Source organism: Schistocerca americana, chromosome 3 (assembly GCF_021461395.2).
Source record: "Schistocerca americana isolate TAMUIC-IGC-003095 chromosome 3, iqSchAmer2.1, whole genome shotgun sequence".
In the NCBI taxonomy this organism is placed as follows: Eukaryota; Metazoa; Arthropoda; class Insecta; order Orthoptera; family Acrididae; genus Schistocerca; species Schistocerca americana.
In genome coordinates this window covers 316,359,088-316,385,238 of record NC_060121.1, presented here as the reverse complement: position 1 = coordinate 316,385,238, position 26,151 = coordinate 316,359,088, and the positions used below count along the sequence as shown (strand labels likewise).

Sequence of the window (26,151 nt, the reverse complement as noted above, 5' to 3'; positions counted from 1 at the left end):
CCAATATCATGGCATGCATTTTCTTTGTTATGATGAGACACACTGATAATCACATATCTTATAACTATGAGAAGGGAAGTTGCTGCTCACCATAAAACAAAGATGCTGAGTCGCAGATAGGCTCAACAAAAAGACTCACACAATTATAGCTTTTGGCCATTAAGGCCTTCGTCAACAATAGACACACACACACACACACACACACACACGCGCGCGCGCGCGCGTGTGTGTGTGTGTGTGTGTGTGTGTGTGTGTGTGTGTGTGTGTGTGTGTGTCTATTGCTGATGAAGCCAAAAGCTATGATTGTGAGAGTCTTTTTGTCGTGCCTATCTGCAACTCAGCATCTCTGCAATATGGTGAGTAGCAACTTTCCTTCTCATAACATATACACCTACAGTTAAGAACAAAGACATTTAACATTGCTTGAATTTACCAGCTACTGTTAGAAACTGTGTTAATACAGGTAAGAGCATCATTTTCACTAAAAATATTTATATGCTGTAGATATAGTTACCAAAAAGAAACAATTTTAGTGTATTACTGGTAGAAATTTTGGACACAGTTGTTTTGTGGGAGAAATTTATCATGACATTGTTATAGTGCCACCAGAGCAGTGGTGCCACCAGAGCAGTGGATCTGTGGGTTCACCAACTGGCTCACACTAGAATGTAATTTGTGGCAGAGGCATCACAACTTCAGGACTTAAGTAAAACATAGTAAATACCCTCTGCAGTCATTCATAATGTATGATAACATCTGACAAAGACAAGACACCTTTAACACTGATAGACAGCATTTTTGTCATGTCTTATCGCAGTTATGGGACCTGTGATTGAAAATTAAATCAGTTTTTATCCATCAGACCAAAGTTCTTTGACATGCTTTGCTCTGTGTATCATAATTCTTGAAAACATCAGACTTTGGGTATTCTTCTGTGCTTTGGTTTAGTTGTACTGCCGATGTCTTCTCTAAAATTGGTTGAATTACTTACAAGGAATTCTCATGTGTGACCCTTGGTTCAGAAAGAAACTTCCCGGAAATGACAGAGGTTTAGCAACATTGCCGAATAGTCATGCTGCAGTGTGTCAGATTGTGTTGCGTTACATTAGTTGCCACTTGTGACTCTGTATTTAGAGTTATAACAACAATTGTAGTAAGTGACTGTTTGTTATTCTAAGTTCGTGAACAAACTTGGTTTTTATTAATTCAAAAGAAATGCTATGTACCTCTGTAAGCAGAATAAATTATATTTATTACATCTGAGGAGAGTTAGTTTTGAAATAGAAACTTAATTTTGTAGCAAATAAGAGCTACAAAATTAATTTTTGATGTAAGGTTGGTGGCCAAGAAAAGAAATGAGACTTCCACATACACTCTTTGATGAGTGTTAAATTTCTGACAGACTGGTTAGGAAGATCACATCACATGATCGTTGCTATTTCAGTGATTTGGAGAGAACCAATAAATCTCACTACAGACAGTTCTTTCTGTCTGACAGAAATATTTGGAATCATCAACAAAAACAACACAAAACAGTTGTGCAATAACCAAATTCCCCATCTTCTGTAAGACTTCTGTGTGCACTGTAGTGAAGAATTACTGGTACCAGCACCTCCTGACAATGTGACAGTGAGTGAAGATGAATACAGTGATGAACATGCAAAAGACAGAAGACAACATGTGGACAGTGATATGAACAATGAATCATCTGCTAAATATTTCATGTGTCAAGTGTAAACTCTGATTCTCCATGCTGTCTCTGAGCTAAAAACGAAGTATAGATATAAATGTTCTCAACAGCTTTGGGATTGTGATTATTAGGTGGAATTAACTGTTAAGTTAAATGTTTAAATAAATTTTGTTTACACATGAGATCTGAAGATCCTGACTTTCTGAATGAGGCATCGGAATGATTGCGTCACAACTCAGAAAAATAGAGTTCGCACCTGAGCAGTAAAATGCATCATACATAAATTTTTGTGTCAAGGATGCTGTGCAGAATAAAGTGACCACTGCATCATGTAATCAATGCATATCATGACAGGTGTTGACTTACTAGCATCAAACATGATCCTTAGTTCAATTGTGGTGAAACCACTGGATAATTCAGTACTGTGGTTCACCCAACATGAGAGCCAATTTGTCTTGGCCCACATCAACTTGAACAAAACTAAATACAGTTATGTGGTGGCTGCAAATAATGAGCAAATGGCTGTGGAAGTACAAGACATCCTAGCTTCACTTCAAAGTACTGAAAAACACACCTCTATCAAACATTCACTTGTAGCACACTTGGCCTAGTTGAAGCTAAGCAATTTGAAAAATTACCCCACACTGCAGAAAACAGGGACTGCATGCTATCTCAACTACTTCATCATTTTTGCATGTTCACAGGCAATGTGTTTGACAGTGATATTCTGTGGAATATTTGGTTGTTGCACTCACCTGCTAATGCAAAGAAAATACTCACAGTTTGTGCTGGTGATCTCGATACTCTCACTCAAACTGCTGGCTGAAAATTCAAGATGTATCCATCAATAGTATGACAACTGCCTCCAACAAGACAGAAACTTCTCTGAAAGCATAAGTAACTTAAATGTTGTAAGTAATCTGTGGCTCGACAGATGCAGCACCCTACATGTGTGTCACAATGGCAACATTCTTCCAGCAGAAACAAGTGTTTGTACTCACCAGGGAGAATATTTGTTGGTATCACAAAAAAATTGGAGCTGAAACTTGGCTGTGGTGAGCACCCTGTGACAAGGGAAAAGTCACTGAAACCAGTAGCAATGGTTACTGATTTCAAACCAGACAGCTGTCAACTCTTCATAACAAACACTACTGAGCTGCAATTTCTCATTAATACCAGTTCTGATCTCTCAGTTTACTCTTATTCTCATCTTCTGTGATGGAATATTGATGGCAGTCACCTGTGTACTCAAATGGATCTTCCGTCAAGACTTATGGCTACATCAGCTTACACCTAAATTTCAATATTTCACAAGAATTTGTATGGAGATCATTTGCCAATATGCTGTACCCAGCTATTGGATAGGTCATCTTATCTTTTTACATTCTTCTCCCAAATCTTTGCAATCGATGCCTGCTGGATTATATAATATGTGCCTCTATGCAATGCCAACTGTGTTGCTGGCATCAAAGTGGTTCACCATACAACAGCATGCTTTGCCATTTCCCTGAAGTCACCTGTCAATTGCCTAGCCAGCACTGGTAAGACACTCAGTGGTGCATTACATTGTCATTATGCCAGGACCACCAGTTCATGCATGGCCTCATTGTCTGTATCCAAAGAAACTAAAGACTGCAAAGCAAGACTTCTCTTTATGTTAGCACAAGAGATCTATCTCCTTCAAATAGTAGCTGGGCCTCTCCATTCCATATAATTCCTAAGAAGAACAATAGATGGCACCCTTGTAGTGTCTATCATCAGCTTAACTTCAGAACAACACCTGATTGTTTTCCCATGCCTCAGATGGCACCTTCTCTCCTACCCTCCGTCTAAACTGCAACACTTGACTGTCTGCCACTCCCACCATACTATCCCTCCCCCTCTCCGCTCCAGCCTCCTCCTTACCCCCACCCAGTCGCCAGTCCCATCATGCACTGGTGGTGCTTTTTCCAGTGTGGTCTCAGCTCTCTGAGACTGCAGACATGTGTGCAAGTTTCGTTTATGTGTGTGTGTGTGTGTGTGTGTGGGTGTGTGTGTGTGGGTGTGTGTGTCTACTGCTGACAAAGGCCTTAATGGCTGATAGCTTTAATTGTGTGAATCTTTTTATTGTGCCTATCACGACTCAGCATCTCCGCTATATGATGAGCAGCAACTTTCCTTCTCTGGTATTGTTGCAATCCATCCTGGATTTTCCGTAGAATGAACCACTTGTTCATTTTAGAATAAAAAAAATGCACATTTTGAACATTATTAAACCTGTCTATACTCACTCTTTCTTTAAACTGATGTTAACATATTGCTACCAGTAAGAGATCCTAAATGCTGTTTTGAGAATAAAATTTTCATACCGCAGACAACGGCATGGAATACTTATCATATAGATAAATATGCCACTGGATATGCTACAGTTGTGTCAGCAGCTGCAAGTGCAATGCAGCACAGCATAACTCCACCAAAAAAAATTATTTAGTCTCCATAGGAAATAAACGTAACTGATTTTAAAAATAATTTTGCTATATTAGCCACATGTTTTACACAGTTACCTATGAAGGTCATGAGACATGAAATGTCATTAGTTACATTTCTCAATGAAAACCTATATGTTTGGGTTACGTTAGTGATATGAGACTAGAAGTGCTGAAATTATCTATTTTTAACTGAGCCTTTTCCTCATGAAGTGAACATCTCAAATTTTTTGACTGAACAGTTCCCTCAAAATATTGGTTACTCTGTGAAAGTCATGATCACATGCACCCTGCAGTGGCACAGCTGTATAGCAGGATGGTAGAAACTTAATGCTTTCAGTTGTCAGAATAAGATAGTGTAGGTAATTTATACCTTCAAGTATTGTATCTCTGGCTTTTAGTAGTGAAAATGAAATAAGTCAATAAATTCATTTCTAACCCACAGTAAATATTCATAGTTATTTAAATAAGCTCATGCTACATGCTCATGAATGAATGTTGAAAATATTGATACTGCATCCTTCATGTGAAAATACTCTGCAATAAGTCCCCACTGATCTGTAGTTGAAATAGATCAATTTTCTGACATGGCGGTGCCAGAATTGACAGTAACTTGGGCTTCTAGTAGAATGACTGAACCTAAATCTCTCTCTTTCTTTTTCTCTCTCACGCATGCGTATGCTCACACACACACACACACACACAACACACACACAACACAGAAATCCAAACTTTGTGCCAGTTTATTTTATTGCTTTGTGAGTAATAGAAAAAAAATCACAGTCAAAACATTGTGTGTAAAGTACTGGTAAATAAGTGAAGTGAATGCTACTCTTTCTTCATTTTAAAAAGACTGGTTCCTAATCATAATCTTTCTTTTACAGCAAAGGAAAGTGGAAGATTTTTGCTCCCAGGAACTCAAAAGAAATAATAAACCATCAATCAGTATTGAAAAGCGACAACAACATGAACAGGTTAGTGGCTATTTTCTAACATTTTATATGTTTGATAACAATCCAACTGTATGAAACAGTCAAAGTTTATAAACAGCAGGTATAGGAATTTTTGTTATCATGATAGGTGCAAATTAAGACTGAATTAAAGTAAATACAATCATTTATGATGAAAACAAAACTAACATAAATTAAAATGGACTTTTTTCTTTGAAAACAACCTTGTCATTTCATGTTCCTCCTGTGTTCCTGGAAGGAGGTCCTCCATTATGCTTGTGGCAGGACACAAAACACATTGCAGTAATTGGTCTGTGGTCTCCTTCTCTCTCCTGTTCTCTCTACTCACACAGCATGGACTCTGCACAGACACTTCACTTCTTCAGTATGACTCTGAATCTTGTAATATTTGTGATGTAATTCCAGTTATCTGCTGACTATCATGTATTAAAGATTGAATACATGTGTTGTGTTCTTCATTCTGTAGACTGGCTTGATGCAGCTCTCCATGCCACTCAATCTTGTGCGAGCCACTTCATCTCCGAATAACTGCTGCAACCTACTTCTTTCTGAATGTGCTTAATGTATACATCTCTAGGTCACTCTCTGTGATTTTTATCACCCACACTTCCCACCAGTACTAAATTATTGATCCCTTGATGTCTCAGAATGTGTCCTATCAACCGATCCCTTCCTTTGGTCACGTTGTGTCACAAATTTGTTGTCTCCCCAATTATGTTCACTACCTCCTCATTAGCTATGTGATCAACTCATCCTACCTTCAGCATTCTTTTTTAGCACCAAATTTCAAAAGCTTCTATTCTCTTTTTCTCTAAACTGTTCATTGTCCATGTTTCACTTCCATACATGGCTACACTCCATTGAAATACTTTCAGAAAGGGCTTCCTGACACTTACATGTATACTTGATGTTAACAAATTTCTTTTCGGAAATGCTTTATTTACCTTTGGCTGTCTACATTTTATATCCTCTCTACTTCAGCCACCTTCAATTATTTTGCTGCCCAAACAACAAAACTCATCTACTACTTAAAGTGACTCCTTTTCCAAACAAATTCTCTTAGTACTTGATTTAATTTGACTGCATTCCATTATCCTTGTTGTTTTTCTTTAATTGATGTTCATTTTATATCTTTCTTTCAAGGCACTGTCCATTCTGTTCAATTGCTCTTCCAAGTCCTTGCTGTATCTGATAGAATTACAATGTCATCAGCAAATCTCAAAAGTATTTATTTCTTCTCCATGAATTTTAATTCCTGCTCCAATTTTTTTGTTTCCTTTACTGCTTGTTCAATATACATATTGAACAATGTTGGGGATAGGCTGCAACCCTGTCTCACTCCTTTGTCAGTCATTGCTTCCCTTTCATGCCACTTGCCCCTTATAACTGCCATCTGGTTTCTGTGTAAGTTGTAAGAAGTGTTTGTATCCCTGTATTTTACCCCTGCTCAGTTCAGAATTTCAAAGAGAGCATTCCAATCAACATTGTCAAGAGCTTTCTCTAAGTCCACAAATGATATAAATGTAGGTTTGCCTTTCTTTAACCCATCTTCTAAGATAAATCGTAGGGTCAGTATTGCCTCGCATGTTCCTACATTTCTCTGGAATCCAAACTGAGCCGGCCGCGGTGGTCTCGCGGTTCTAGGCGCGCAGTCCGGAACCGTGCGACTGCTATGGTCGCAGGTTCGAATCCTGCCTCGGGCATGGACATGTGTGATGTCCTTAGGTTAGTTAGGTTTAAGTAGTTCTAAGTTCTAGGGGACTAATGACCACAGCAGTTGAGTCCCATAGTGCTCAGAGCCATTTGAACCATTTAATCCAAACTGATATTCTCCAAGATTTGCTTCTACCAGTTTTCCCATTCTTCTGTAGAGAATTAGTGTTAGTATTTTGCAGTCATGATTTATTAACCGTAGAGAATTAGTGTTAGAATTTTGCAGTCATGATTTATTAACCTGATTGTTCAGTAATTTTTACACCTGTCAGCAACTGCTTTGTTTGGAATTGATACTACGACATTCTTCTTGAAATGTGAGGGTATTTTGCCTGTCTCGTACATCATACATCTCATGTATGTCAATAACTGACTGATTCTTACAGATCAGATTGTTTTTGGAACAGAACTTAAATTCACACAAAAATTCAGTTAAATTTTGATTGTGCACTGCACATATTTTTGAGAACAGACTAATTTAGTAGTATTTTTCTAATTTATTTGATACCAGAAATATTAAAAGATTTACTTGGGCAGATTTTTGCAAGAGAGTCCTGTATGCATGCTTAGTTCTTTATTTTGTATACATGTCAAGCTGTACAACCTTTATTGGAAGACAGGAGTGAACACAGTGGATAGGGACAAAAATGTAATCTGTAGGAGACTGCTTGATTAGACTGACCCATCATAGCTGATAAGTGGTGATTTGCAAATGTTGTTTACCTCATTTTGATTACAGTGCATATCAGACATTGTGATGTTGCACATTTATCCCTGTCTGCCCATACAGACATATGCTTTCTGTAATTTCTCTAAATTGGAGGATGGTTCCTGTAAAAGGGCAAAAGCAGTTGGTTTTCCCAATATAAGCTTATGCTCCATTTGTATGATCATAAGATAAATGGGGCATTGAACCCTAATCTTTCTTCCTTTATTGTATATGACTCAGGGTGTCAGACTAGCTTGGTACAGGCACCTGAATGCAAGCAACTGCCTATGTTTTAATTAATACTTAATCAATTCATATAGCCACATTAAAACATTAATTACATCATGAACATTCATATATTAATTCCACGAATGACATTTATATGCTAAGTGCAAGAGTATAATACGCACCAGCAAATTATTTTGGCAGCTTTAGATTTTCGAATGTAGCAATAAAGTGAATTTATTAAACCCACAACAAAAGAGCAAACATCCATATGATACAGTAACATTGGCACACTGGATAGAGGTGTTAGTACCTTAGTCTTTTATCTGCGGGCTGCTATTCCTCACAAATGTTAGCTGGTGCAATGCTAGCCAAATAGTGCAGTTTCATCAGTAGCAGTGTAGGATGTAGGAATTCTGTGACGATGTAGCATCATCTCATTGAAAGTCACAGACAACATTTTTGAATGTCTGCTTAATGTCTGCACCAGGCACGAGTTTTGAGCTGTTGCTTGCCACAAAATTAATGCCCTCCCTTTCCTCAAAATTGGGTAACTGCTTTAAGTGTTAGCAGGTGGGGCTATATATGCATCCAAACATTTGTTTGTATAAGATGACTGATTGTGAGGCATTGGAAGTGCAGTCACTTTGTGTATTGCCTAAAAGACTCTTCTCTGGTCTTATGTATGTTTTTACAATATTAATTGTACCAAAGAAAGATTCAGTCAATAAAACTATAAATTGGGCAGAACTGCTAGCCAGCTCTTACCTTCAGGAGGTGAAATGTGTTGTACTGCTGATGTACACTTATAAAAGTGACAACACTATCCTAGCTTTTAGAACTACTAGTTCCTTCCTTGGGGAGGAGAGGGATGGGTTGGGAAGCTTAAAAAGAAAGTACAATTCATGCCGCCTCCAGGATGAGAGTCTCAGTGGGCTCTGTGTAACCTACCATATCTTTCTTAACCTTCCCAAACCCATCCCTCTCCCCTCCTCAAGGAAGGGTTCTGAAAGCTACAATAGTGTTGCACAATACAAATGTTTGAGAAAAATTATTGTTTATCCCATGCTGCTGTAGAATTATTTTTAGCATTAGTCTGAAAATAAATTCTGTACTTTTCTTTATTTTCTGTCTCATAATTAACATAAATTATTATATTTTACTAAAATTATAGAAGTTGAATAAGAATATGAAAGAAAAAAATGTATACTGTTATTTAAATTTATCACTGAAAAAATATAAAATCTATATGTGCAACAAAATGAAATGTATTGTACCTGTATTTCGTAGTATTGTTACCTTGGACCAGGTATGGGGTTTCTTTGAATATATACATAAAAGGTAATCAGTGTATTATAATTTGTCATGTCTGCATAATATTCCTATAAATCTGCAATAGAATATGATCTATAGTATATTTAAATGCTGCCCTGTATTTGTCTCTACAGCTTATGGAGGAATTCAAACTAGTACATCAGAAGATGTTTGCAGGCTCTACACAGGGTGTCAATGATACAGATAACAGTGATTCTAAAAAAGAAACAGACAGTAGTGGATACACTGTTGAGGTTTGTATAATGGTCAACTTTCAATTAATACAGTAACTAATTAATGTGTTCTACTTAGCATTGTAGTAGTACTAAGAATCTTCTTTCATTCTGCAAACTCTGGCTACCATCTACAATATATATAACAGTCATATTACTCAGTACTAATGGAAATATGAGTTGGTTTGAGCAAAAAGCTTCAAATCATGTGAAAAGGTTGTGTAACCTTGTTACAATTCTTCATTGTGCTGCCGTTTCTCTTTCATCACTATATTTTCCTCTTGCTTTCATCAACATTTTCTTCTTGCATGCAGATGAAACTGCAGTAAGCTCCTAAGCAGCCTGCGAGCCTGACTCAGATTTGAAGAAATACTAAAAGAACCCACATGTAATTTCTCAAGACACTTCCAGTCTTTCTTCGAAGACTCTGTCTACTGGTATGGTGTCAGCATTATTTAAAGGTCCTTTTTCAGATTTTCCCAAATAAATCTCAAATTTTATGAATGTTCAGTCTGGTGTTATCTGTTTCCTTAGGCATATGCAGTGGAGAGCTATTTTTCTGGTAGAGAATGACTCTGTCTTCAGCTGATGTGGGCATCAACAAAGAGCATCATATGGATAATATGTACCACCTGCCTGGATCCACTACTTGCAAAATTTGCTTTGATAACCTCATATCTGTCATCTAACCTAAACTTAAAGAAGTTTTTAACGCATCAGGTGCTTCCCTTGTCATTGCACCTGTATTTTTAACTTGGAAACTGCACAAGGACTTCACATTTCTACATTCGATCCTTTATTTCATTCAGCAGAATTAATCTATGTCCATACAAATCTTATCCAAGGTAGTCTTTTTCTATACTGTTTCAGTAAGATCCTGCATATGCAGTCAGGATGGCAATCCTGAAAAACCTAGAATTCTCAGAGAATTATATTTCACCTAGAAAAATCAAGGAAATCTTAGGAATTTTCATGAATTTCACAAAATCTGAGGGAATTCAGCACTTTTACTCGTTTCAGACCCACTGGCTACAACTCTGTACAGTAAATTTTACTGTCTCTTAGAGAGAACAGAAATATTTTTCCCCAGTGGAAACCTCATGTACACATTTGTGAATGTTCAGTCTTTTTATCATATACAAATGCTGCTAACTGTTGGGCTTCACTATAAAACTATCAACAAGTCAGTGTAGCAGTACACAGCAGCATGTGGCTGCCAGAATATATGTCAGTGGTTGGTGAGCTATATTCCACTATATAAACAAATATTATTATTGTTATATTGCATGGTAATTTTTGAAAGACCAGTTTATTTATTACAACAATGAATATTTAAAAACTAGTTATTTTATTTCACTAAAAGAAGCATAGTGTACAAAATACATTTTGAAAACGGGTACATATTTTTGCATAAATCTTGCATCTAAAATCATTAAAAATCATCTAAGGGCATTACACTTTGAAAAAATGTATCTTGCTCCAGAAAAATCAGGTCTGATGGGGCCTGTCTCGTCTGTATTAATCACAAATTTTTTCTCAAAATTTGGGATAATTGCCTTTGCCTGCAGTTGAAACTTCCTTGCAGCTTCTAGCATTTCTAACCATGACATAGACTCCCTGTTATGCTTTAAAGATAAAGTTTTCCAATTGATATTAGCCTGCAGCAGCCAAAGTCCACTGCTGCAAGTTTCTTGTTGTTAACTGGCAAGTAAAATCAAAGTTGCATTTCATTACTGTGATTTGTTATTTAAACACGAATGTTGAAGATTGTAAAAATTAAATGTAAAGTTGATAAAAATGTACAATCACTTGATTCTTGCAAGCCCCCATGAAGCAGTCATTGGTCCATGAATCAATTATTGCATATTTATTTATCACTGTTCCTCCAGTTTTTATGTTGTTTTCCACCTCTTCAAATCTTCTTTCCTTTTTAATCTTCGAGATCCTTTTATTTGGTGAGTCTGTAGATTCCATGTGGGGGTACTCTTTTGCCAACCTCACTACTTTTATTTTTGTCTTCAGTAGAATCTATCTGGCTTTTCCCTTCTTTTTGGCTGTCTCATAATCCTCATAAAAAAAAAAAAAAAAAAAAAAAAAAAAAAAAAAATCTTCAACTACATAGAATGCACCTTCTTTATCTACTTAGTTTGATTGAATGAGGTCCTCATTAGTAATAAGTATCTTTTCTCCTAGCATTTCAATGATAGACTGATAAAGTTACTCTCCAACCTGCAGAAACCATTGCTGATGACTCTGTATTAACAAGAACTGCTTCTTGAAGAAGACTGTCACAGTACACAAATGCATCTTTTAAGTTGAATTTTGCGACATTATACATTGAGTCTTCATACAATTCACCAACCACACTAATCAAAGAATTGGGAGTCACCTCCATTTTTGAAGTAAAAATGTAAATTTTGTCATTTTCAAACAATTAGCACATACAATGTTTGTTGTTGCTATATTATCAAGGTCTTACCACTATGAAAGTCAGCTGCCGAAAGGAGCCTATCTCTACGCCTGGAGGTGGAAACGTTCAGCTGCAAAACAGTTCTAGGCATCTTGCCCTATTGCATGTATAAAGAATTTGACAAATCACAACAGGCATACATTTTCAAGAAAACTTACTGCATTTGGTCATTTACTTGTCGATAGTTCTAATTATAATATTTGTTGTAATAACTGAAATGATCAAACAGCCAAATAATTTCAGAAATTCAATAAAAGTTCATACAAATACACATATTTTTTCATTATATTATCTTCCAGATCTTATATATATGAAATAATATGACCAGTGTTGAAAAAAATATACGTTAAAAAATAAAAATCAAAGAAAGAGCAGGACTTGATCCAGAAATCCTCTGAATATGGAGTTCCAATGCTAACCACTTGACAGCTACTGTGTGATGATCCGAATGGCAGTTCACTGGTTCATACTCAGCACACAAAACTTCTATTATGATTTTCTCAGGACAGCTTAAGTAGTGTGCTTTACTACTTGCACATTGTGTTGTCCTAATATATTACTAAAGGGATGCTAAGTTTGAAGTAAATACATGATCTGAACATTGTGGCCTCCCCTTGTTAGTCCTGCCATCTTAAATGTGACACAGGCAAACATTGTTATCTGAAACATTTGGTTTTAAGCAGCCTAAGCTAATATCTGTACATTTATACAACAACAAATACAGGTACATGAGAACTATGTCTAAGCATACTCTCATAGGTGAGAAAGGGCCAAAGAGAACATGCAATACCTTAATTTTTACTTTATCAGTGGTCCTTTTGTATTTTATATTTTGAAGATATTGAACATATGATGAACCTGCATATAATGGATCAGAAGCATAGAGGAACTTTGACTGGAATCTTCGCAGAGTCCCATTCCTGAAGCTTGGAGAAGTGCTCCAAATGTTTATTAACCACAGATTCCTCATACGATTTGGTCAGTGAAGGACTTCACATTGCCCTACCAATGCACTCCTCCAAAATGTGGCAGCTGTGTGACAGTCTGGCTGTTATTTGGGAGTGCAATGTCACAAAATAAAAGTTCTGTTTCATTTTATGGCAGGATAACATAGTTCCGCAAAGAGTTTACAAATTTCCTGTTTCCCAGCAGACTTGTATGCTGTTATGAATGGGATAGGATCCTTATACCTGACTGAATTTGCAATGCAGACATGTAAGAATTTACTTTAGAATGCATCTTGGATGACTGGGAATAACAGTGTTGTTCTGCATAACTGGTCGTCATCTTCATAATTGCTAAAGATATAGATGGGGGAGACCACTACTGCCCAGTTTATTATGCTAGACTTCCATTGCCCATTTGTTTGACATGGCCAAATTGTCTCAGATGGGCCCTTGTTACTTTTTCTTCCAAGGGTGTCTATGCTCCAACTCCTTCCCTTACTTTTTCATTTATTACCCTATCCTTCATAGTTTTCTGAAACATAGTTTATAAGAACTTCATTTCTAGTTTGTAAGGACTTCATTTTGTGGCTTGCAGTTTGTTGTTGACCTGTTTGGTTGTTTGTCCTTTCCTTTTAACATCTTAAACCTAAATGTGAGACTACATTACAGCTGCTTCTTTAAGCTTGCATGGGTTGCACCCTTTCAGAACCTACCCACTACACCTACCCTGTACCAAAAACTTCTCTGTCTACTCTCACTGACAACAAATGCCAACAAGCAAAATGTCTATACTGATTCCATCCTACATCCTGTAGCTGAATAAGATCCTTAAAACAGTTCAAATATTGGGTATCTGTTGACTGTTCAAGTAACTTAAATCTGGTCTTAAGTTGCATGGAATTGAAAGTCATAGGTGGAACTTAAATAATCAAAGAAGTAAGGATAACTATGTACCAGATAGTTGAGATTTGTCTTGCCAATAGTGTAAGTGCCACAGAAATTTCTCCAAGGGGAGGCAAGATTCCAAAAGTGCCATTTTTTTATAACAGATTGGCATGTTTTGATAATGTTAAAAGTAAGCATATTTCATTAGTGTATCCAAACTATATGTTTTGATGGTGTTAATATAAATATGGATGTAGGAAACCTTCAGAAACCACCATATTGATCAGTAAAACATCACTTAACAGCTTTAGGATTGGACCAAATAGATCCTCACCTTCCTTGTTTGGCATGTTATTGGGTAGCTAATGAAACTGGACTATAGAATTCATAACTGTTTGGCTCACAAGCCTCAACACGTCAAATGCAGATGTACTGTTGAGATTAAGATGTGCAGCAAGAGTAAGGGCTGTTATTGTGGAAATTGGGGATGGTTATTGGGCTGGTGTACTGCAGCTATATTTGTGCTGTGCAGAGTGTTGGAACTGTCCCTTTCTGTAGCTCATTGGGCTGCACCAGGAAGCGACAGAGAAAAGGCCAGATGCTCTATTTTGGTAATGTTCTGTAAAGGTTTACATTCCTCAAGACTGCAGTATATCATGGCCACCCCACTGCTGCATATTGTGCTAAAGTGTGGAAGTGTGGCACAGGTGTGCACATCTCAGCCAGCAGGCAAAGCGGAACAGTGACATCTGTGACTATACAAGTATACCAAATGAGCAGTGGTGATTCCACTTGCTTGTTTAAAGGGTACTATGAGGAACGAAGCACACACAAGCTTTATTCCCTCTGGTGGCTGTGGCCTTATGTGGGACGTACTGAGAAAAGCCAAGTATTACGAAAAAGCAAAGAATGGGAGAGCTGTGTTCTCAGTCCAACACGACTGGGAACTGCAATTCTTATTTACAGCTGTAGGTGAAAACTCAGTGTTTGCTGTGCCACCAAATAATAGGCAGCAAGTGCAAGTTCACAATTGAAAGATACTAAAACTCATTTCATAAAGATGAGTGTAATGCACTTTTCAGTGAAGAATGGCAAGCCAAATTCAGTGTGCATAAGAAAATAGATGAGGAATTTCAACAGGTTTTTAATACAATCCACCGCTTGAATTCTTCATTTCTTGTGTTATATTTGTATCTGTTTTACTGTACAATGTACTGTTTTCAAATTTCCAGAATGACAATCACAGTATATCTGTACTGCAAGCAAGTTTCAAAATTGCATTAAAAGTAACAAGATCTGGAAAACCGTTTTCTGGAGGGGAGTTTGTAAAAGACTGTCTCATTGATGCTGCAGGACTTTTGTGTCCCACGAATGTTAGCAGGTTTCAAGAAATCGATGTTTCCAAACAAACAGTGACACGACCTTTAAGTGTTATGGCCAACGATGTGCACAGGCAGCTAATAAATAATGCTAAATACTTTGTTGCATTCTCTGTTGCACTGCATGAAGCAGCAGTTCTTACAAATGCAGCTCAGGTAGTGATATACGTAAGAGGTGTTGAAATGCTCTGTGTGTAACAGAGGCAGTTTTGGACTTAGTGCTTTTGAAAGAAACTATGACAGTGTAGACAAACTCCAAGCTGTTGTGCAAGCAATTGATGGTGTCGGTATGGACTGGAATCAGTTAATCTGAGTGACCATGAATGGAGCACCAGCAATGCCAAGCCATCAGAGAGGACTCATAGCCTAGGACACATAAAAGAGACATTATATGGAATTCAGTGCATTCTACATCGAGAGGTGCTTTGTGCAAAATCAGTAACGTTAGAAAAGTCATGCATATTGTTGCGCATACTGTAAACTATCTGAAAACATATGGGCTTATCCATCACCAGGTGCATTTTTTGCAAAACAGGTAAGTTAGAAAACGTCATGCAAATTTTTGTGCATGCTGTGAACTTTCTGAAAACATTACCTTATTTTACTGGAGTTCCCTGGCTCAGTTGAAGTGAAATACTGAAAAGATTTTTTTTATTTACATTTGGCTGGTAGTATATTTCTTACATGAGAAGAGAAAGAGTGAACCAAAATTAGAAGATCCTTGCTGGATATCAGACCTTCCACTTCTAATGGGCATTGCATTTCACGTGAACAGCCTAAATGTTAGTTTGCAAAGTAAAAATAATTTAATTTATGATGTGTTGGAAAGTAAACTTGCTCTTTGGGAGAGCCAACTATTGTCTGAAAACACTGCACATTTTCCTGTCCTTGGTTTGGTCCAAAAAAGTGCTAAATTTCAAGAACACATATCAATAACTGTGGAGGTTAAGGAGCAATTTTGAGCATGATTTGTAGACATTGCAATTGTGTCTCCTATCATTTGTTGCTTTGCACAGCTGTTTTCAGCATCAGTTGAAGATGCTCCACCTACAGATGGAACTGATTGACCTTTAGTGCAATACACAGTTGAAAGACAAGTTCTTTGTAGTACGAAGTACAGGAATATTCTGTGAAAACTTTCCACTGCAAGAATTTGCACACCTGCATCACAAAGCTGAGAGAGTTATGTCCATGTTTCGACCTACTTACATGCGTGAAAGATTTTTCTCCATAATTAAAATGAACAAATCAGGGTTTTGATTGAGCATTAATGATGAAAATCTTTACAACTGCTTACGTTTACCAATGTACCATGCTTTTGTGCCCGACATTAACTTTATTGTTTCTCATCACCAATGATAAACCTGTTTCGGATTTGTTTCTTTTCCTAATTTAAAATTGTTATTTGCTAACTGTGCCTCATGGTGCTCCATGTTATATAGGTTGCCATTGTTAACTGAAAAATTTGGTAAACTGGTTGGTCAAGGTATACTTACATGCTTAAAAATTATCCTTTCATTATTGAGAGACACGTTTGATACCTTTGCCATGAAGGATATTTAGGTGCCTAAAGTGGCATTTTTTCTTTTCATGTTTTATTTTAGAACTGTGACATTTGTTGATAGGGCAATGGAATAACACAATATCTTTCCATGATTGCATTGCACACTGTGAAAAGAGCACAAGTGTGCCACAGGTACATTGTATCCCTGCTACTGAGTAAAGCAAAGCAGCATAATCTGTGCTTCAAGACACACACTAAATGAATGGTGACAGTTTCATTTCCCTGTTTACACATCTAGTAAGTGTGCATAATGTGACCAGGAAGCTGCACATGTTCAGCAGCTCTGCACAAGTACAGAATTTCTGGCCAACTCTGCACTACATGCTGAAACCACTGTCATGGTAAAACATGATATAATTTCCTGTAAACATCCTGACAGCAAAACAGTGTAGGATTTACGAAAGGCACAGTGTTTCCCACCTCATTCAGTAACACTAAATCTGCGGTTGAGTAGAACCACAAAAAATCATTTCTATATGTGAGAATTCTGAAGCTAATAAAAATTCTACCACAGATTCCTGGAGTGGACAAGTGCCCACTCTTGCCCCTCCCCCCCCCCCCCTTCACCTCCCCCCCCACCCAATCCCCCCTCCTCTCCCTCGATATCTTTGGCCAATAGGCATGTATGTTGCTAATTTAGATGTGAATTGTACCTCAGAGGTAACATAATACATATACACACTCACATACACATGCCTAGCTGCATCTCCCAGCTGGCTGACTACAGTGAACTGGCACTGCAAGTCGAATGGAGAGAGCTGTTGTGTTGGATGGAGTGGGCAAAGTGGGAAAAGAGTAGGTGCATAAGACGGGCCTTGCATATTGATTTTCCACAGGGGTATGGGCCACGTAACAAGGAATTGGGAGTAGGTGCGGCATAAGTTTGACAAGTACATTTCATAGACTGGGTGGGCTGCAGAATTCCGTAGTGAGAGAGAGAGAGAGACATTGGATAGGATGTCCTCCATTTCTCGGCATGACAATAAGTGCCCAGCAAAGGATATACACTGAAGGAAAACATTGCAACACCAAAAAATGATTAATGAAGAGTAATGAAGTTTTGGGAATACATTTGTTGTCAGATGATGTCCCATATGTCCTCTGTTGGAGACCTAGGAGGTCAAGGCAACGTGTCGACACCCTGTAGAGCATGTTCGATTACAACAGCAGTGTGTGGGCAAGCTTTATCCCATTGGAATATACCCCCTGAAATGCTGTTCATGAACGGCAGCACAGCAAATCAAATCACCAGATTGACATACAGATTTGCAGTCAGGATGTGTGAGATAATTACAAGAGTGCTCCTGCTGTCACACAAAATTGTGCCGCAGACCATAACTCCACACGTAGGTCCAGTGTGTCTAGCACACAGATAGATTGTTTCCAGGCCCTCAACTGGCCTTCTCCTAACCAACACAGACCTGTCACTGTCACCGTGGCAGAACCAACTTTCATCAGAAAACACAACAGACCTCCATCCTGCTCTCCAGTGAGCTCTTGCTCGAAGCCACTAAAGTTGCAAATGATGGTGGTTTGGGGTCGGTGGCATGCGTGCTACAGTGTGTCTGGCTCAGAGCTGTCCTTGAAATAACCATTTTGTAATAGTTCTTTGTCGCTGTGGTGTCAATTGCTGCTCAGATTGCTGCTGCAGATGAAGTATGCTGCACCAGAGCCATACACCGAACGCCATGGTCTTCCCTCTGGGTAATGCCACTTGCCTGTCTGGAGCCTGATCTTCTTGTGACTGTACCTCCCTGTAACCACCGCTGTCAGCAATCATGTACTGAAGCTACATTCCTCCCAAGTTTTTCTGCAGTGTCACAGAAGGAACATCCAGCTTGTTGTAGCCCTATTACACAACATTGTTCAAACTCATTGAGGTGCTGATAATAACATAAAAGCATTCTTGACTAACATCAATGCACCACCTCCAATCTGGAAGGTAACTAATGCTCATGTCCTTTACAGTTTGTATTTAAAGCAAACCTAATTTGCATCCTCATAGTGGTGCTATATGCCACTCTTACCTGTGTGGTGCAAAATTTGGATATAAATCATCTTTGAGGTGTAGAAACATGCCTAACAACTTTTGTTTATGTCACACATCTTCTTCTTGGTGTTTTAATTTTTTTTCCCATCAGTGCAGTTAAGTATTTCCAGTATAGGATAATAGTGGATGGTCTCAAGTTATGCTAGTTTTTTCTTCCTTTTGCTTCTTACATCTTTTGCATATATTCTTTTTTTCCCTCCATTTCTAATTGAACCTGGAGCACCTTCTACACCTGTCATCTGTCTACAGTCTCCCTTCCCAAATGCCTGTTTTGTATCTGCATCTGTTATCCTTTTCCTTGAAAACTGTGGTATCCACATTATTCTTTTTCTTGTGGTATTTCTTTCTTCTTTCCTTTTGCTGTGTTATACTTACTTTCAATTCAACTTCATTATTTCTCTCTTCCATGGTCTTTTGCCAGCCTGCTTACTGCAGTAAATATAAACAACATAACAAGGACAGGTAATGGTGAGTCATTTTAAGAAGTGTTGGTGTTCTGTAGACAATCCCCTTATTGAAAATAAAATGTGAAACTTGTGTTTCCAATAAAAGGCTAATGAGTTTCTTATGCTTAAAATCACAATTCAAAACAGGATGCAAAGGAAGTAAAACAGTACACATAAAAAATGTTCCTTATGTAACTTAAAGACTTTTCTGGGATGAATATCAAGTAGTACCATGAATTATTGATAAAGCACAAAGAGGAAAGTTCATTACTAAACAATGTCACTGTGTTTTTGAATGCAGTATTTCCCCACTAGACATATCGACAGATCAACTGATATAATTATGCATATGTGCAGCGATGTTGCTAGGTGCAACACAGAGTGATACATTTGACAGTGCCAGGTTACATGAGTAAACAACAGCAGCAAATTTAATGACTGCCACATACCATCTCAGTCTCATTTGCCTCAGTTTGCTGATGTGTACTGCATGCAGTTTGGTGGATGTACTTATGATAACCATGTAATACTTGGCTATTTCTTGGACACTTATTTGGACTCTGTTATTCCCTGCCATCGACATTTGGCTTGCATATGTACATGTATATTTTCCTAATGTGGTGCAGTCTCCATTTTTGACTGCTTGTTGTGCCTTCAGTGAGCAAACAGGGTGTACTCATGCAATGAGTGTGTCTTTCTTGCTTGCCAGTCAGACAATGTTACATTGTTTTCCAGCACTAACATTTGAGTTTTTCAATATTTCTCTGGAGTACTTTTATGGTCAAGAAGTATCCGTCTTCAGAATTCTTTATTTCTGTTTAGTTCAAGAGGAGTCACGATGTATTACTATCTGTGATTTATTTGCACTTAATTGGCATCCAATAAAACCTGTTTTGTAGATGAAGAAGCAAACCTTTAGCATTAAAGCTGCACCACCACTGTGTTGATGATAACAGCAAATGTATCTGTCATGTACATGAAGTTGTAAAATGTTTCCTGGGACTATTGAAAAACATTGTTGAGATTACCCAAAAGCCCATTGATAAAATGATATGCAATTAAGGACGTATCCTGTAAAACATTACATTTAAATATTATTCCCACAAGATGTGTGGTATGTGCTGTGTGGGAGTGAATACATAATGATTACTTATAACTTCGACAATAAACTGTTTACCAAAAGAAAAAAAGGTATAATTTCAGCATCACTTTTTGTTCATTCTTTCTGGTAATTCTTAGATTATCTAGCTTGAGGACACTTCTCTGAAAAATCTTCATGTTTATCACACCAACACCCAGTGTCTTATCTCCCCTTCAGCAAACAATTCTTCCAGGTAAGATAAAACCGTATACTTTATCACTGCTGTTAAAGAATTTTATCTTGTTGTGTTGGCTCATACTTAATCAGAGCAAGATAATGGAATATAAGACAATCTGTTCATTCTTCACGTGTTACAATCAGGTAGTGTGATTTAAACAAGTGGTGTGATTTAACAGATGGCTTTGAGGTATCTTCTTATTTTACGGTGACACAATGAAATATGTAGTGGATGCAATGGAGCGTAAAGTGAAGAAAAAAAATCTGGTGCAAATTCAGTCTTATTCTGTGAGTATGAACACACTGCATCCCCTCACTCTCGTTTCTACTATGCAAAACATTGCTGAGAATAGACCATGTTGGGATTGTTTGTGTTCCATAGCAGAGTGGTTGTTAGCAAACACCAGTAATGTGATAATGCCTCATAAAATTATCTGGCAGCTGCATGTGAGCTGCAGGACTAGCTATGCAATACGTGAGGACTGTTATTGGAATTTGTACTATAGCAGTAATGTTATATGGAACCTAAAAATTATATTTTATTTGCTATTACAGAATTGTGGCACTCATTGTAAAAATTTCACTGATGCATTATTATGAGCCTGATATTCCAGATCTGAGGCCTACTGTGTATTTCCTTTTGTTTTCTCTACATTATTCTACTCTTTTTTCTGTTCTATTTCTCCATCTTATTTAAATCTTCCATATGTTTGAGGAAATATGTTAAAAGAAATTTCATTCTGTGCTTTTACTGGCCACAGCTTCATTTTTTGAAATTCACAGAATATTATTAATATTGGTAATCGTTACTTACTCAACCTGCTAGAAGTTAAGGTTCAGCTACTTTTTCCATGTGAATGATTGCAGCCACTGATGTTGTAATGGATAATATACATATTATGTGGCCATCTAAACATTTCTCATAAAAAATTTGTGTTCTGCTTCTGTCAGTTGACATGTTCCACATCACATTTAATGAAATTATGATCTATGGAATATGTAACTAACTATCTAACTCTTCTGCTAACACTACATGGTTCTAGTAGTTGGCTGTGCATAAGTGTTTTACTGTATGTATTCGCAAACAAATATAATGTATAACCAGGTGTGAGGCAACATGGTAGTTGCACACCATTGTGAAAGTTTCATCATGTTAAGTCTTCAGTGAGGTCTGCAGTGATATGTTTGAGAGAGTGTTTTAATTAGCAATTGTTACATCAAAAAGTGTGACTACATTCTCTTTGGTGTAGGGAACTTCTTCCAGATTTTTTCTGATGGCGCCCATGGCTGTATAATGAAGTTTGCAGCCTCAGCTATTGCCTTTACCCCAATACTAATAAACTGAACCCCTGTTTTTAAAATCTGTCCTCAGAGACCACAAAATACTGGTCATGTACTAGGTTTAACATGTCACTTTTAACAGCTACTACTCATTCCGCTATTGGTACATTGAATTTGCTGTATCATACGTCAGTTCTCTATACTACATCCTGCTAGGATCAATTGGTATCCTTCTCACCATTTTGTCTGTGAGGAATGGAAGTACATTATATGTCAGGCTACTGAATTCATCTCCAGGTGCCACATAGTGAGATAACTCCTCCCACCATGTTCTTGATGTGTCATTTAATTTGTATCTTGCTAATAGTCTAATCAACCAGTCCAGTGACTAGCAAAAATTCATACACGGAAAAAGAAACTGGGAGAGACTGTGACAGACTAAAGCTCTGCACCAGTTGTGACTAACTCTTGAATAAATGTATCTAAGAGACTTTTATGTTTCCTTACAGTTTTGCCTGAAGTGTGGTAGATTTTCCCCCACATAACTAAGTTGACTGAACAACCAAAACATCTAATGTGTACTACCCTTATTACAAAAATCTGAGGTGTTGTATATTATTTCCTGGTCAGATGTGAAAAAAATTAGTGAGTTTGAAGATAATACCTGTTGGATGGCTCTGTTTACTTTACGTTTTTGTAGCAGCTTTGGTAAACTGTGCTAGGAAGGATCACACACCATTTATAGCTGTTGTTAGGACAGATGATGCAATATACGAGGTCTGTTCAAAAAATTCCGGAACATTCGTAATTTCCCACCTATGATGTGTTCTAGTGAAATGCAGTTGGTATTTCTGTAACTGCCAGAAGTTTCACTGTTGTATGTCTGTTAGTTATTGTTCAGTTCTGTATTGAATAGAATATTTTGTCACACAGTTTGCGAATTTCGAGACAGCTGAGTTAGAGGAGCAATGCGTCTGCATTAAATTTTGTGTGAAACTCAAGAAACCTTTTACAGAGACACAGCAAAAGATGCAGGAAGCCTTTGGTGATGAATGCTTAAACCATGCTTGGTATTATTAATGGGTCACACCGTTTAAAAATGGCTGGACAGAAGTTAAAGATGACCTTCATTCAGTACACCTTTTGATGTCTACCAATGATGTTCATGTAAGGATTGTGCATACCAATCAAAGACTGACTGTCCAAGAAATTGCAGAAGAATATAACATTTCAGTTGGATCATGTCATGAAATCCTGACACAGCATCTTGGAATGCATTGGCGAAGGTTCTCCAAGACCAAAATAAGCTCGTCAGGTCAGGTCAAATGTCAAACCCATGTTGATAGTTTTCTTTGACTTTGAAGGATTAGGTCATCATGAATTCATGACACAGAAACAAACTGTTAATCAATGGTACTATCAGGATGTGTTGCGATGAGAAGGGAATGGTCTGAAATGAGGTGAGACAATTCATGGCTCTTGCATCTCGATAACGCGCGCATACATTCATTCCTGTTGGTGCATGACTATTGCATAAAAAACGAAATCACTGCACTGCCTCCTCCTCCATACTCTCTAGATCTGGCCCCTGCAGACTTCTTTTATTTCAAGCATTGAAAACCCTTTTGAAAGGATGAAGATTTTCAATGATAGACAAGATAAAAGGAAATTCACAGACGTCACTTTCCGCGATCCAGCAAGAGGCATGTCAAGACTGCTTCAGGAAGTGGAAATGGCAATGGGAGCAGTGTATCAATTGTGGAGCAGAGTATTTCAGAGGAGACCATGCAGAATAAGTAAAATGTAAGCATAGAAAGATTTTGTGGTCAAAATTCCAGAATTTTTTGAACAGACCTCCTATTCAAATAATCTATAAGTATCTTTCTGTAAGAAAGGATATATTTTATTTTCTGATATTGGCTGCACAGATGCTGTCCTTCTGCAGGAGCACTGGGCAGCCCCTTCCTCATTGTTGCAGTCTCTGTCTGTTACCACCAACAGCACGTCTTCTGCATTGCTGCCACCTGTGGGGTCTATCCTCCCCCCCCCCCCCCCCCCTCTCCACCCCTTCCTCTGCCACATAAAATGCACTGACAATGTTTTGTCAGTAACTTCTGTCTTGCATATTAGCCTGCCTTCCACTTTAAGCTCTCAGATTTCAAAATCTTGTCCAGTGCTGTCCCCAACAATCTGCCTTTCCTTATCCTGTCTCGTAAGTCTCACTTTATCTGGGGTTCTGGATTACTTTTCCAAATTCTGTCTGTTTCCTAAACCTCACAGTCCTTCCTTCACCCCTCTTGCTTCCTCTTGAACCCCTCTGCCATTAGAAAGAGCCACTGGCTCCGAAAGCTTGCAGACTTCAATACCTTTTTATATCGGTTCTCCTGCTGTCACTTAGTGGTTAGATGTTTTTTATCCATCCAATTACATTATATCTTCTTAAGAAGACATAGATATTTTACATGCTATTGTTAAATGGGAAATTAACCAGAGTCTGCTGAGGTAGCTTCTACACCATCTATAAAGTTTAAAACCAAAAGCATTTCATCAATTTATGAAGTTGTTAATTCAGGCTTGTTGAGATTTTATTTTACTATGTAATCAGTTATATCCTCAGCTGCAGGTAATGGCAGCATTATGTTAGCTACATTCTGAGTTGGCGGCTTCTCTTTTTTTAGTTGCTTTTGGAAAATTCTTGTAATGCTTTCTGTTGTGTTGCTGAAGTTTCCATTCACAAATTTATCAAGTGTTTTAAGCAAATATTTGTCTAGTATGTCAATATTTTGGTTTCCCTTTCACTGCCTGCTACAAGATGCAGTTTCACATTGATATATAAATGTTTTCAGAACTCTAAACTATTTGCCATTTTACATAATCTCTGCTGAAAATGGCAGGAGTCAGCAACTGTAGAATTAGGGATGTATTGGGAATCATACAGCCAACCAGTTGCATGCCAAAAGTTTGTTCCAACCATTGCCTTGTTCTTGACAGTGCATTGGTTATAACATATCGTATTTTTAGGTGTTATTACTTTTTCTGAGAAAGAGAGGTTTATATCTGTTGAAACCTAGGTATAGGTATTGTGTGAAGGTGCTTGAATCACAGATAGCTGGGACAGTTCCTGGTGGTGGAAAGGTTTTCATCGTTAGTATTGGATTGGCAGGTGAAGGAGAGATGGTGGTGTGAAATTCCTTGTCACTAGACTTTGCAGCAATGCTCTGGGTTGAAATCCAAGTCTCTCTGTGGCCTCATGGAATGATGGCATGTTAATGGTGATCAACCTGTAGGATTGAGTAAATAAATACAAAAGAAAGTAATGTAAAATTAACGACAATTTTTATATGAATGTCCGTATTGCCTACAATTGTGTGTAATTGCATTAGCCCAACATTTTACCTCCTTTCACTACCTGGAAATGATTGTAAAAGCTTACTACATTGTATGTTGTGAATAGGAGATTCAACAATTACTAGTATATGATGACATCACATTATTACATGTACAGTTGATGACATTAACAAAAAGATGGTTCCTTTCATTACCTTGTGTACCAAGGACTCTGTTTCCTATACTATGTGTCACATATCCCCTATTACAAGTGATCATTTACTTGATGTCTATCACCTTAAATAACTTAATCATCAGTGACTATATATTGTAATCTCCCATTGCAGTTACTTGATTGTCAAAGTGCCTACAACTAATTAAATTCTACCTATAATACATCTAAACTGTATGTGTCTAATTACAGGAACGCTATGCACAAAAGTCCCAGAAGCCAGAAAACAAAGATGAGCACCACTCACAAAAGACTGATCATCCATTTTTAAAAAAGAAGAATCTCATAAGTGAAAACGAGCAAGTGGGTCACAGTCTAAGACACAAGGTATGATATTATTTCAGTATAATTTCTGCCTATAGAAAATAAAAAAAATAAACAAAAGATATACAGATTTGAGTTAGCAATTCCTGCCCACCACCTTTAACATTACAGTTACACAAACAGTTTCCACCCCCTCAGTCCTATCGTCTCCTCCCCATTCTCATCTCCCGCCCTGTTTATTTGCAGCCCTCTGCTAATGCATCCACCCATCTTTTGCTACTCCTCTCTTTTTTTTGCTCCTTTTTTTCCCCTCCCCCCTGCCCTTTAACCTCCTGACACTATGCCTGTTAGAAGTCTAGTCCCTACGCACTCCACCAGACAGTGTTCATCTCTCTCCCTACCCGTATGCTATTATCCCTTTCTCTTCCGTGCTCCCTCCAGATTGTTGCTTGCATCCCACATGATAGTTGCATTCTAGCCTGAGATGCTGGAGTTGGTGGTCATGTGTGCGTGAGGTGTGTACTTGCTTGCATGTGTGTGTACGAACGTGTGTGCGCGCGCGCGCACATGTTTGTGTGTGTGTGTGTGTGTGTGTGTGTGTGTGTGTGTGTGTGTGTGTGTGTCATTGTATGTATGTCTCTTTTACTGGTGAAGGCTATGGCTGAAAG

General features: G+C 37.8%; 1 protein-coding gene across 2 annotated transcripts in view; it reads left to right on the top strand.

Moving 5' to 3' along the window:
• Positions 1 to 26,151, top strand: part of LOC124605804 (serine-rich adhesin for platelets-like) — a 378,387-nt gene that overhangs the window by 327,772 nt on the left and 24,464 nt on the right. For both annotated transcript variants that reach the window (XM_047137707.1, XM_047137706.1), the window contains 3 exons: positions 5,040 to 5,129; positions 9,222 to 9,341; positions 25,412 to 25,546. In XM_047137707.1, coding sequence (XP_046993663.1) covers positions 5,040 to 5,129; positions 9,222 to 9,341; positions 25,412 to 25,546 — 345 coding nt within the window. The remainder of the gene's footprint in view (positions 1 to 5,039; positions 5,130 to 9,221; positions 9,342 to 25,411; positions 25,547 to 26,151) is intronic.